Source organism: Pyrus communis, chromosome 9 (genome assembly GCF_041283825.1).
Source record: "Pyrus communis isolate YQ-2024b chromosome 9, ASM4128382v1, whole genome shotgun sequence".
Lineage (NCBI taxonomy): Eukaryota > Viridiplantae > Streptophyta > Magnoliopsida > Rosales > Rosaceae > Pyrus > Pyrus communis.
This window is the reverse complement of record NC_142573.1, coordinates 14,227,202-14,241,203: the sequence shown is the minus strand read 5'-3', so window position 1 is coordinate 14,241,203 and position 14,002 is coordinate 14,227,202. Positions and strand designations below refer to the sequence as shown.

Genomic DNA, 14,002 nt, shown 5'->3' with positions numbered 1-14,002 from the left:
TGGGCGGGAGCACTAACACCGGGGGTGCAGGTTATCAGCTCTCTATGCATCTCAAACCACTACTGAATATAAGCATAAACCATACTTACCTGGCACTTACCTGTGCGCTCGCAGCACCAACATACATATATATATATATAGGCTACTAACAATGCATAAACAAACGGCAAACATAATGCATGGCATAAAAACGTATAAACGTTTCAATTCATTTTCTAGGAAAAACATCAGTATATAGGTATATACGGAAAACCAAAAGCCCACTCATTGGTATGTAGAAGGGTCGTAACCCCCTTGCCTCGAGTGACCGTGCTCGTCCTCGGGATAGGTCTCACCTATATGCGAAACAACTATAAAAACGTTAATTTTAAAACACATAACCAACCTTATGAAATAACTTCTCATACAATGCTCAAATGGGGTGTATGAATACACCAACGTGATCTACTCAACCTCAGGAACATCCCCATATTTTTAGAAAAAATTTCCACCGCCGCACACGCCCCCACGCGCTGGCCAAGGCACGGCCACACGCGCCACCCACGCGCAGGCACGTGCCTGGCACACTGACGGCGTCAGTTAACGCCGTCAGGAATATTCCGTTAACGCCGTTAGGAATATTACATCCAAACTGACAGAATATTCCGTCATCTTCTCCAGCGAAGCTCCGGCTCCGTCGCCGGCGCCAGAAAATCGGGAAAACTTTAAAACCTTATAACTCACTCATTTTTTAACCAAATTTCACAAAATTGGTACCAAAATGAAGCTTACAACAAGAGGAACAAATCCATACCACTTTCAAGCACTAAAATCCACGGAATCTCACCGGGAAAACACCACCAACTCCGGCCAACCTTGTAACTCACGATCCCGATGTCCAAAACCTTCAAACGAACCACCCCGAGCCTCCTAATGACCTCACCAAGCTTCCTACAAGCTTGAAATTCCCAAAAACACAAGAATTAACGTGTGCATGAACAGTGACCAAATCGGGGTATCTCGAGTTCGACGTGAAAACGAAGGTATCCTTACCTGAAATGGGTATGGTTGAACTCCCAAGGACCTCACAAGCACGAATATGTAATTTGTTTCCTCGATCTGTGAAGGTTTGGATGATTTTGATTGTCGTCCGTACAAGAAGGATGGAAATGGGAGAGAGAAGGCTCGGGACAGGGATGCAGGACATGGAAAAGGGTGAGGGGATGTGGGAAGGTGTGTGTGGTCCAGAACCAGCCAAACAAAACTCAAAACAACCACACAACGAAACCAACATGCTAGGGGCAAAATCGTCATTTCACCCCTACGGTTCGAAAATCCGGAACAGGCTGTCACAGCTTAGCCTTCTTTTTTATGTCAACTTTGACATCTTGGTTAAAGTAAATGATACATCATTTGTTACTATTATATGTTTATAGCACCAATTTTAACTCACGCTACATTACAAAGCAAATATATAGAAATGATGGTAAGAGTATTTGCTTGTGATCACTATTTTCCACTACTTACAAACATCCCTAGAAATGAACATGCGAGGAGCCTTCTCAAAGCCGACTAACATTGCGTAGAAGAACCTATAATTGACGACTGAAGAGATATTTTTGAGTACTCCAAAGTATTGAGTATTATTAATATTTAAACTGTTAAATTTTTATTTAAACATTCAAAACATCCTAAAATTTTTAGAATATTGAAATATGTGGTTTGATTTGAAGTCACATCAATCATTTGAAAGATTTACATAGACTAGTCTAGAAAGAGCATTAGTTTCCTTTTTCCTAACATTGTATACGTTCAGATGGTATTGAATCAGTCTTCAATTAACCGATGACAGACCCAGATTTTCTCGTTTAAAACGTAAAACACCAAAACTTCTTCTTACCTTCCAAAACTGCAAACATATAAGTAGAATAAAAAAATAAAAATAAATAAAAAAAACAGAACGTTCCGAATTTTTGCACATTCTTTGGTTATACAAGTCTCATCGTGACTTTCTGGATAGCTTCTTTGTTACCTTCCAAAACTGCAAATACATAAGAGATGACAAAATGCTGCCATCACCTTTGTCGAACATTCCTAAAGATGATCTCAAAGTCACCAAGATTTTTTGTAAATGAACAATGTTATGCATGCGAGTAATACGAATAAACTAGTATTCGAACTAGGTTCAATACTTGAATTGTCTCACCATATCAATAATGCTTTTATCTGTTTTAAAAGGTGAACTTGTGGTGTCATTCACCGTTAATTTGTTCTGCTAATTTGCTCACACTTTAGAAAAATTATTGTGCACTCAATTTAAGTGATATTTTATTCTAATTATTTATTTATTTCAATTACAAGAAATATTTTACACTAATTTACACTTATTGTGCATATATGATTACTATTTTCAGAGCCTAATAACACCACTCATAATTTTTTTTTTTAACGAGTTATATAATAATTTACAGTTGAAAATGACCATTTTACAGTGGTGATAACAATAGAAATAATATTGCGTCATTTTAATTTTTTTTTTTCTCAGGCATATAACGTTGGTGGTAGGGTGTCATAAATTACCAAACGTCATTTGACTATAGTTTGGATGAGTATAGTGGAGCCCACATAATTCCTCAAAAGAAATTGGAGAAAGTGGGTATGGCCGCCGCTAATCACATTTGAATACTGTTCAATGCAATCTATTATATCAATAGACATATAATATTCTGACTTTGGCATCTAAAAATATATTATTCTGACTTGAATAGTTGTTTAAAAAATTGAGAATTTTATTCCCATTGTGCACGTATAAATACCCTCGAAACTTCTCAAGGAAATGAATCTCTCAGTTTTTGCAAAGGTTAAAGAGAGAGAGAGAGAGAGAGAGAGAGAGAGAGAGAGAGAAGATAGAGGAGATTTTGAATTGGTGTGGGAACTTTGGAAATTTAGAGAAAAGCAATCATAAATTTCTCCACCCAACACATTTCCATATTTCCACAAGTATAGATTTTTGTTTTGAAAGAAAAGGATATAGATTTAACATCCATTACCCTTGTCATTCAACAAACTCAACAAATAAGTAAGTCCTTTTAGTTCTCCATACCTCGTTTGGCTGCCAAGAAAATTTCACAAAACATCGAAGCGTTGATACAATATTCTAAATTCAGTTTATTTTCAGGAGGTAAACCGAAATGGAGGGAACAGAGAAACCGAAAGGTTCAGAGCCACATCATCAAAAGCGCCATAGCCGCAGCGGAAGCATAAGCAGGAGCCTGAGCAGGGCGAGTTGGCGCATGGAAGAAGTATTTGCCACTGCCGGGCACTCGAGAAGAAGCAGCCAAGCGGACGAAGATGAAGAAGCTCTGACATGGGCTGCCATTGAGAAACTGCCCACGTATGATCGGCTAAGAACAAGCATCATCAAGTCCCTTGGGGAAACTGAGCCTCAAGGAGTACATAAGCAAGTAGACGTTCTACAGCTCGACATGGACGACCGTCAGAATTTCATTCAAAGGGTTTTCAAGGTTGCAGAGGAAGATAATGAGACGTTCCTGAAAAAGTTCAGAAGTAGAATTGATAAGTAAGTCCTTGTTTTTTATCTTTCATGGTTTGGTTAAATTTCTTTTAAATAAGGAAAACAATATTCACACCCTATATATATTTTTTACGTTTATTTCTTACATTTAGATTGAATAAAGCAAAGAACATTCACATATATAAATTATTTTAGAGAATTAGAAGTATGTGTAAGGTGAAAAAGTATGTGAATTTTATTTATTTATTTGTTTTTTTGCAATAATCAAGAATAGAACGTGACTTTGACATTAGTAGATGTGAGTACTGATAATGTTTTGGAGTCATTTATTGATTTCCTCCAACAGAATTAAATTAAAAATGCAATAAATAATGCAAAGAGTAAATTTAGTACATATAACATTATTAATGCTAGAGAAAAATTTTAAACTAAATTTTGTATATCTATGATATAGTTGTTAATAATTAAATTATTATTTAAATATTAATTAACGTGTTTATTTTTTTTTAATGACACATTATTTAATTTAAAAATATGGTCCACCTAGAATTTACTCTTACTTGAATCCTAGAATTTAATCATACTTGAATCAAACTTGTTTTAATTAGTTACAAAGTTGCTATGCATAATTTACCATTGATCTCTGTCGTTGTCATTTCTTTCATCCTGGCTAGTGGACAAATGAAACGTTAAGATGTAGCTTGAGTCTGCTTTCTTGGTTAGCATAGTAGCAGGCCTGTGATGCAAGTAGGGTACAGTTAAGGGGTGTGCATCCACACACCCCTTTTTACTTTTCACACACCCTTGTTAATTTATGTCCGTTGATCTTCTTCAATTCATCCGATTCGACGACCGAAAACCAAAAAGATGTGGGAGAAGTAAAAAGGGGTGTGTGGATATCACACCCCACTAGTTAATTGATGTGAGGTCTATATCCCAATAGTATATGGTTTGTTAACTTTATTATTTGTTTTTTATTCGGTGATATATATTTCATCGTGCACATGCGAAGAACCTTGTGGTTTGGTCTTTATTTTCGATGCGATTTACAAAATATGGTCTTTCTAACACATCCTTTATTAAATTATTTTACCGTACTTTCTTTTAATATGGTATTGAAATGTCATTTAAGATTGTGTATATTTTCTTAATTTCTTAAGTGACGAATGAATTAGGTCAATAAAACAACTTCCCGGCAACTCCTTTATTGCTAAGGGAATCTAATTGGTGAACATAGTAAAACATTGCATGAAAAGGAACATATTAATTAATAAATCTAATTAAGCTCTAACTAATTAATTAAAATTTTCATGTGTTGTCATTGATTGCAGGGTTGGGATCAAACTTCCCACAGTGGAAGTAAGGTACGAGCATTTGACAATTGAAGCTGATTGCCATGTTGGAACAAGAGCTCTTCCCACCCTCCCAAATGCTGCTCGGAACATCGCAGAATCAGCTCTTGGCTTAATTGGGATTAAGTTGACTAAGCAAACAAAACTAACAATTCTCAAAGATGTCTCTGGCATTATTAAACCTTCAAGGTAACTAAGCATTAGATTTATGATTTATTAAGTTACCATTCTATGTGATCTGATAAGTTAATTGATATTTAATTTTATTCGATAGATTAAGCCTTTTTGTTGTTTTTCTGTAGGATGGCCCTTTTATTAGGTCCTCCATCCTCGGGGAAGACTTCCCTTTTGCTGGCTTTAGCTGGGAAGTTGGATTCAAGCTTGAAGGTCAGTGACATGTGGCTTTGACTTGATCAACAATTAACTTGACCTAAGGGGTTTTAATTCCTATAGGAAATGGGATTTCATAGATTACTTCTAGAAAAATTAGGAAAAAAAAAAAAAAAAAACTAACTTCAGCCTCCTTTTTTGACAAAGTAGTAATTACATTTTCTCATAGGTGGTTTGCCTTGTCGTCCAAATATTTTGTTTGTAAAACTTATTTTGACTTTTCAACTAGAATAAAATCTTCAAAAAATATGAAGAATAAATTATATCAAACTCATCATTTACGAGATTTAAATTAAATTTTTTAACTTACAAGCGAAGAGCAAATAACATTGAAAATTTAAATATTTAAATGAAGAAAATGTTGCTTGTAGTATTTTAATCTCAATTTTCTTTTATAATTATAATTATTACTATAATACTTTTCTGGTTGAATTATGTGGAACAGGTTAAGGGAGAGATAACTTACAATGGTCACCGGCTGAATGAGTTTGTGCCACGGAAGACATCTGCATATATTAGCCAAAATGATCTTCATGTTGGAAATATGACGGTCAAAGAAACACTAGATTTTTCAGCAAGGTGCCAAGGGGTTGGGACACGATATGGTATTTTTATTAATCCATCTCATCAAAATTGAGACTCTCCTATTGATATTCAATCCCCATTTTAATTATTCAATGGTTTATATGTAGAACTTCTTACTGAGCTTGCTAGAAGAGAAAAGGCCGCTGGAATATATCCAGAGCCCGAAGTAGACCTTTTCATGAAGGTAATATTTTATATTTACATATGTAATATTATATATATATATGTGTGTGTGTGTGTCACACACAAACCCCTCGTATATATTTAATTATATCTAAATTTCTGGGTTTTTTTCTTTTTCTTTTCAGGCTACTGCAATGGGAGGACTTGAGAGCAGTCTCATTACTGATTATACTCTCAAAGTAAGTAAATTTTGTTTAAAAAAAAAAAAGCTTGACCCTAAACTAAAATGGTCCATCTTATCTTAATATGCAAATTTAAGTATTAATCAGTTATGGTTCATGTAGTTGCGTACATCTAAACTACTTATTAATAAAATTCTTTTTGTCAATTAAAAGAAGGTGGAAAGACAATTTAATCTTCATCTATATATCATCACAGCATATCTCTCATTTTAAATTTAAAAATATAGAAATTTAAACTTCTCTCCAACTTCTCTTTCACATATTTTCCTAAAAACAATGAGTATACATATAAGAGCTCGATCGAGAAGAAGGCAGGCATTCATCGGTCGGTCAGTCCCATAAACATGCATTTTTTAGTATTCTTATTTAGAAATGGTCCTTATGGGGATTTTACCATAAGCCAGATCATGAAAAAGTAGACGTTGCTTAACGTTACTTAATAGTCAAATTGTTTTTTGTTCTTTTGTCAAAGTATTCTTCTCAATCTACTTTGATGACTGCTGTTTTCTAAACACTTTGCTGGATAGGGAATTAGGGAGGCCCATGCTTACACTTTGGTTGTTGACCAAGCATGCTTTTGGAAGCAATTTACTAAAACACCATTTAGAATTAATGTTTTTTATATTCTAATTTTTTTTAATGAAATAATGATGAAGCATGATTTTTTATTGATGGTACAGATTTTGGGGCTTGATATATGTAAGGACACAATTGTTGGAGATGAGATGCAGAGAGGGATATCTGGTGGCCAGAAAAAACGAGTAACCACAGGTCAATTCCCACCTTTTTTTGTCTTTCTGATTTTGTTTAGAATTTGGAGCACATTTTGTCTATCACTCTCAAGTTGTGGTATTTCTTATCACTTTATTTATTATCATTTGAGGAGTTTAAACTTTGGGATTTGTCCATTACACATATTTTGAGATTTAAACTCATCTAATGTTGATAAATAAAGGGGAGCATCATCACCATGTGAAGGTGGTGAGCAAATGTATTCTCAATAGGGTCGTGATCATATTTTCTCATGTTGTAGACCAAAGATACTTTGTGGGTGGTGCCACACTTTGAATTTTCTTTGCTAAGTCATCAATACCGTAAGAACTGGAATTTTAATGCACTTTGAAAAGAAATGTCTTTACAGTATTCAACAGGATTTTTCAATACTGTTTGATAAGCAATAACTAAATTTGGATGAATAATAGTATAACAAATACTTTTTAATTAATTTATACGAGTCATTCTAAATCGTAAGCTAATAGCTATATTCTTGTATTTTTTTTATATAAAAAAAAAAGCAAAAAATGCTATACTCTATATGAGCGTCAAATGTGTAAATGTTAGATTGTATACATTGCCTTGTACATGTATAATGTGTTCAGAAAGTAAATTATTACGGTCAATTACAGGTGAGATGATTGTTGGACCTACTACAACATTGTTCATGGATGAGATATCAACGGGTCTCGATAGCTCCACAACGTTCCAAATCGTGAAGTGCCTACAACAAATTGTACACATCACTGAGGCTACGATATTGATGTCTTTACTCCAACCTGCTCCTGAGACATTTGATCTTTTTGATGATATCATCCTTTTATCAGAAGGCCAGATCGTCTACCAGGGACCACGTGAGCACATATTAGAGTTCTTTGAGACATTTGGATTTCGATGCCCTGAGAGAAAAGGAACTGCCGATTTCTTGCAAGAGGTAAAATCAAGATAAAGTCTAACATTAATTTAATAGGTATCTTATAAAAAATTAGGAGCAAGTGACATATTGCTTAAGACTCTTATTCTGAGAAAATCTTCCCTACCACCAGTTGCACATATTTACTTGTCTGTCTCTATTTATCTCTTATCACGTGACTAGTCATGATATATAATTGTATACAACTAGTTTGACTGCACCTTAGGTTTTCTCCCAACTTCTAGCCATGAAGTTCTAAGGGGTTGTAGCGTTTAAAAGCATTTGTCACTGAACCTGAAGTTCTGAGTTCGACTTCCAGCCATGCCCTAGTATTAATATAAAAACTTATAGTCCAAGAAATTGTAATAAGCACCTTTTTTTTTGTGCACAATTGTAATAAGCCTTTGCTAATCCAACTTCATATTGTTATAAGCCTTTACATCCAATAACTCTTGTCCAACCTTTTCAGGTTACCTCAAGAAAAGACCAGGAGCAGTATTGGGCAGACAGAAGGACTCCATACAGATATGTATCGGTCACAGAATTTGCAAACCGGTTCAAGCGTTTCCATGTGGGCATGAGGATAGCGGATGAGCTCTCAATCCCATTCGACAAGGCTCAAAGCCACAAAGCAGCTCTTGTATTCAAAACATATTCAATGCCCAAAATGCAGCTTCTCAAAGCATGTTTTGACAAAGAATGGCTGCTCATGCAGAGGAACTCATTTATTTACATTTTCAAGACTGTCCAAATTATAATAGGGGCATTCATAGCGGCGACAGTGTTTTTGAGGACCGAAATGCACACTAGAAATGAAAATGATGGAGCACTCTATGTTGGTGCACTTATATATTCCCTAATCATTAACATGTTTAATGGGTTTGCTGAGCTCTCATTGACCATTGCAAGACTTCCTGTGTTTTACAAGCATAGAGACCTTCTTTTCCACCCTGCTTGGACTTTCACTCTCCCATCTGTCCTGCTTGGGATTCCTATATCCATGATAGAATCTACTGTTTTCATAGGCATTACATACTACACCATTGGATTTGCACCTGAAGCTAGCAGGTACCACATTTGTCTCTGCTTAATTTCATTTCTATATATTTTGTTCGTAAATTAGTTTTCCATCATTGAATAACATAGTTTTTTCATCAACCAAATGTTTTATTGAATTTTTATGTTGGTCCTTTCGTCGTTAGGTAAACTATTTAGTTTTCCATCATTGAATAACATAGTTTTTTAATCAACCAAATGCTTTATTGAGTTTTTATGTTGGTCCTTTCATCGTTAGGTAAACTATTTCATGTAGTTTTGAATAGAAACGTAGGCACAAAATCTTGTTACTTTGATTGGGTACAATATTATAAACACACGTGTAGGTAAGTTAATAAAATTGCAAATTACTCTTTGATTAGGTACAAAATCTTATTACTTTGAAAAGTTTCTTGTGCTTGAGATACTAAGCAACTGTCAAAATATTTGCAGGTTTTTCAAGCAACTATTGTTGATATTTCTGATGCAACAAATGGCATCTGCGCTATTTAGGCTTATTGCTGGAGTTAGCAGGACCATGATCATATCCAACACTGGCGGGACTCTCTCTCTTCTAGTTCTTTTCTTGCTTGGAGGTTTCATAATTCCAAGAGGTTAGTTTGAGTTGCAAATTTAGTTTTTGAAAAGTAGTCAAAAACTAGCAAAAAGGGACCAAATTAGTATTTCACAGAATATTCAAGGAGTTGCTTCATTTGTGACAGGTGAAATTCCAAACTGGTGGACGTGGGCATACTGGGTTTCACCTTTGACATATGGCTTCAATGCTATCTCTGTAAATGAAATGTATGCTCCGAGGTGGATGAACAAACTGGTATGATAAACTTAAGCTCTTCCTTGCACACGTCATTCATGAGCTACATTTGTTTAACTTAACAAAAAGGCTAAGCTTCTGCATCGAACTTCCTTGTGCTGCAGGCTCTAGATAATGTTACCAGGGTGGGTGAGACAGTGCTTAATAACTTTGATGTTTACCACAACAAAAACTGGTTTTGGATTGGTTCTGGCGCTCTTCTGGGGTTTATTGTTCTCTTCAACTCCCTTTATACGGTCTCCCTTATGTACCTAAGTGGTAAGAGTCAATATTCCTTTTTATGTCTACACGGAACTTCTTTCATTTGTACTTTTAAAGTTACAGTTTTTCATGGTTTTGTTTTAATAAATTAGCTCCTGGAAAGCCACAAGCCATCATATCTGAAGAGGCGGCAAATAAAATGGAGCTAGACCAAGAAGAATCAAAGGAAGAGCCAAGACTGAGAAGACCCCCATCCAAGAATGTTTCATTGCCTCGATCATTATCTTCTACTGATGGAAACAATACAAGTAAGAAACAGAAAAATATCGTCAAGTGTAATGTGAGCATATTGTTATCCGAGTTTCTTACTGAATTAAACTTTTCTGTAGGAGAAATGGAAGTCCGACGAATGAGCAGTCGATCCAGCTCTAGTGGACTAGATAGAAATGCCGATTCATCTCTCGAAGTCTCCGGTGGTGTTGCCCCCAAGAGAGGAATGGTTCTACCCTTCACTCCTCTTGCAATGTCCTTCGACAGTGTTAATTATTTCGTGGACATGCCCGCTGTAATATTTCTTTTTCTGTATTTCACTCTTTGTTTATCTGAAACATTATCTTGTAGTCCAACTTCACTACTTAATTTGCTAACTTAGTTAACTATAACAGGAAATGAAGGAGGAAGGAGTAGCAGAGGACAGGCTGCAACTACTTCGTGAAGTAACTGGTGCATTTAGGCCTGGGGTCTTGACTGCCCTAATGGGGGTAAGTGGGGCTGGGAAGACAACTTTGATGGATGTCTTAGCAGGAAGAAAGACTGGAGGTTACATTGAAGGTGACATTAGAATTTCCGGGTACCCTAAGAAGCAAGAAACCTTTGCAAGAATTTCTGGTTACTGTGAACAAACTGATATCCACTCACCCCAAGTCACTATCAAAGAATCGTTGGTTTACTCAGCTTTCCTTAGACTCCCTAAAGAAGTCAGCAACGAGGAAAAGATGGTAAAACCATGACTTGCACTGCTTCTCTGAACAAAGCATAGTGCAATTATTTAAATGCTGAACTGCATATACTATATATGTTTGCAGATTTTTGTAGATCAAGTGATGGACCTGGTTGAGCTGGACAATCTTAAAGATGCCTTAGTAGGGCTTCCCGGAGTTTCAGGGCTGTCAACAGAACAAAGAAAGAGGTTAACGATTGCAGTTGAGCTTGTTGCCAATCCCTCAATCATTTTCATGGATGAACCAACATCAGGTCTTGATGCAAGGGCAGCTGCCATCGTTATGAGGACTGTTAGAAATACAGTGGACACTGGGAGAACAGTTGTTTGCACAATTCATCAGCCTAGCATAGATATCTTTGAGGCATTCGATGAGCTACTACTGATGAAGAGAGGAGGACAAGTTATCTACTTAGGACCACTGGGCCGCAATTCTCACAAGATTGTTGAATATTTTGAGGTATTTTATCTGCGTGGAACTTTTTTCGTATCTTAATTTTGCACAAAGAAAAAATCAAAGGCATTGTCATCCAAGTGTATACTTACCAACATAATTCCAGGCGGTTCCTGGTGTGCCAAAAATCAAAGAGAAGTACAATCCAGCTACATGGATGCTTGAGGCGAGCTCAACATCAATTGAGGTCCGGCTTGGAATGGATTTTGCTCAATACTACAAATCATCAGCCTTGTATCAGTAAGTAGAAAAAAATTGAAAATAATACTATTTAGTTGCAGGGTTCGGAATTGGCTGGTTTTTGGAAAATATAAAACTTATATTCCAATATTTATGACCAGGAGAAACAAAGCTTTAGTAAATGAGTTGAGCACACCACCAGCAGGAGCAAGCGATCTCTATTTTACCACTCAGTTTTCTCAGCCGTCATGGAAGCAATTCCAGTCCTGCCTCTGGAAGCAGTGGTGGACATATTGGAGAAGTCCTGATTATAACCTTGTCAGATTCTTTTTTACCTTGGCAGCAGCCCTTCTCGTTGGATCTATTTTCTGGGATATTGGCTCAAAAATGTGTGTGCTTATCTCAAAGCTTAATTATTTCAAACTTCAACTAGTACTCATTTTGACAATAAAAGTTTTCGTTTAGGAGTTTCCATACACCAATTTCTTGCTAATTATATATTTCTCCTTATGCAGAAAAAGCAGTTCTGATATGTCCATGGTTATCGGGGCTATGTACGCTGCTGTCTTTTTTGTCGGATTTGATAACTGCACAACGGTGCAACCCATTGTCGCCATTGAAAGAACAGTTTTCTATCGAGAAAGAGCTGCTGGGATGTACTCTGCATTACCTTATGCACTGGCACAGGTGAAGGGAGAATAAATACTTACGTTAACTCACATTTTTCACATAATATAGTATTGATACTAGTTTCATATACAACACTATTATAAATCGATATTTGTTGCTATAGAAAAAATTGTCATCTGACTGACTCAAATAAACCTTTTGTATGACATGCAGGTCATTATTGAAATACCATATGTGTTTATTCAGACCACGTATTATACACTGATAGTGTATGCTATGGTGCACTTCCAATGGGAAGCAGGAAAATTCTTTTGGTTCTTCTTTATCAACTTCTTCTCCTTCCTTTACTTCACATACTACGGCATGATGACCGTTTCCATCACACCGAACCACCAAGTAGCAGCCATATTCGCCGCAGCTTTCTATTCAGTCTTCAATCTCTTCTCCGGTTTCTTCATTCCAAGACCAGTAAGTACTAGCATTCTTCTTCCCACAAGCATATACTTCAATTTAAATTGGATTATAATGATACTGTGATTTATTGGTCTAAATTGATCAACAAAATCACAGCAATCACTTTCCAACTGATTAAAATCCAATGGTTAAGTGTTCTGAATCGAGTTTGCATCTCAACTATCGGATTTTGATTTAACAGTTGGTGATTCGATTGTTGTCCCCAGCGGTGATGAAGTGACTAAAACTCGTTATAAAAGTATGTTAACACGAATTCTTTATCTTTTGAATTTTCAGAAAATACCCAATTGGTGGATTTGGTACTACTGGATATGTCCCGTGGCATGGACGGTGTATGGATTGATTGTGACACAGTATGGTGACATTGAGAAGACCATTACAGCACCTGGGTATACACCTGACCCAACTGTGAAATGGTACCTAGAAGACCGTTACGGATTTAAATCAGATTTCAAGGGACCAGTGGCTGGAGTTCTAGTTGGATTCGGAGTCTTCTTCGCCTTCATGTTTGCCTTCTGCATTAGGAAACTCAACTTCCAAGTTAGATAGAGGAATTCTTTGTATACCTTTGATCTGTTATTATATGTATGTGTGTGTTTGTGTTATAGAAAGTGAGATACATAAATATATGTAATACTGTAACAAAAAGAATAAAGGAGGCCTTTCCTTAAACATGAATTGCTCCCTTGAGAAAGTAATTGTGATCGCTAGGGTTATTTTTGTTGCAGATGATGAGTTTAGTTGACGTCTCTTACAGATTGCATCTGAAAGCAAAATCATGGATTTTCATATTTTTGTTGCAGATGATAAGTTGAGTTTAGTTGACGCTGCTAGAATATATATTTATACTGGTAACTTGGTAAGTCAGAATTGGGACCTAACCCTGGATTTTCATGTTCTCGCTCTCTCACACAGAGTAGCTTTCATGTTCTTCTTACTCTGTGGCTTGTTATGACCCAAATCTAACCCTTACTCAACCTGCAAGTATCACAGTAACAATGGAGGAAGAGGAAGGAAGGAGAGAAGAGAGAGCTGAGCTCCACTTGTTTTTGTAAAACTATATTTAATTCAAAATGACCATTGGCCAAAATCACACCCAAAGTGTGTGCATATACAGCATATGCATCACTTGCCAGTTGGAAACCAAAACCACTTAATTAATTACTCCCCAAATAACTAATTAGTCCCTGATTGTGATTGAGCTAATCACAGATCATAACATTACCCCTCCCTCAAGCAAAACCTTGTTCACAAAGTTTTAGAATTTGATATCAGGAAATGGAGAAACAAAAACATCATATTA

General features: G+C 36.1%; 1 protein-coding gene across 2 annotated transcripts; it reads left to right on the top strand.

Annotated features, from left to right (window-relative positions):
- The first annotated feature begins 2,817 nt into the window (after nt 1–2,817).
- On the top strand, nt 2,818–13,426 carry LOC137739965 (ABC transporter G family member 35). Of its 2 annotated transcripts, none has more exons than XM_068479722.2 (22): nt 2,818–3,058; nt 3,158–3,559; nt 4,846–5,055; nt 5,169–5,253; nt 5,702–5,861; nt 5,949–6,025; nt 6,150–6,203; nt 6,887–6,977; nt 7,613–7,914; nt 8,363–8,961; nt 9,382–9,542; nt 9,651–9,760; nt 9,865–10,018; nt 10,114–10,269; nt 10,351–10,526; nt 10,627–10,959; nt 11,047–11,421; nt 11,522–11,655; nt 11,757–11,984; nt 12,111–12,282; nt 12,439–12,693; nt 12,976–13,426. In XM_068479722.2, exons 2-22 carry the CDS (start codon nt 3,171–3,173, stop codon nt 13,246–13,248), a joined length of 4,494 nt encoding a protein of 1,497 aa, XP_068335823.2. In that variant the 5' UTR covers nt 2,818–3,058; nt 3,158–3,170; the 3' UTR covers nt 13,249–13,426. The 2 variants fall into 2 exon arrangements, with proteins under 2 accessions (XP_068335823.2, XP_088555670.1); XM_088699544.1 differs by having other exon boundaries at nt 3,147–3,559.
- The last annotated feature ends 576 nt before the right edge of the window (nt 13,427–14,002 follow it).

Coding starts and splice junctions, on each gene's coding strand:
- LOC137739965 (XM_068479722.2), top strand. CDS start 3,171: ATGGAGGGAACAGAGAAACCGAAAGGTTCAGAGCCACATCATCAAAAG. Junction 5,254..5,701: donor AGTTGGATTCAAGCTTGAAG/GTCAGTGACATG, acceptor TATGTGGAACAG/GTTAAGGGAGAGATAACTTA. Junction 10,960..11,046: donor TCAGCAACGAGGAAAAGATG/GTAAAACCATGA, acceptor ATATGTTTGCAG/ATTTTTGTAGATCAAGTGAT.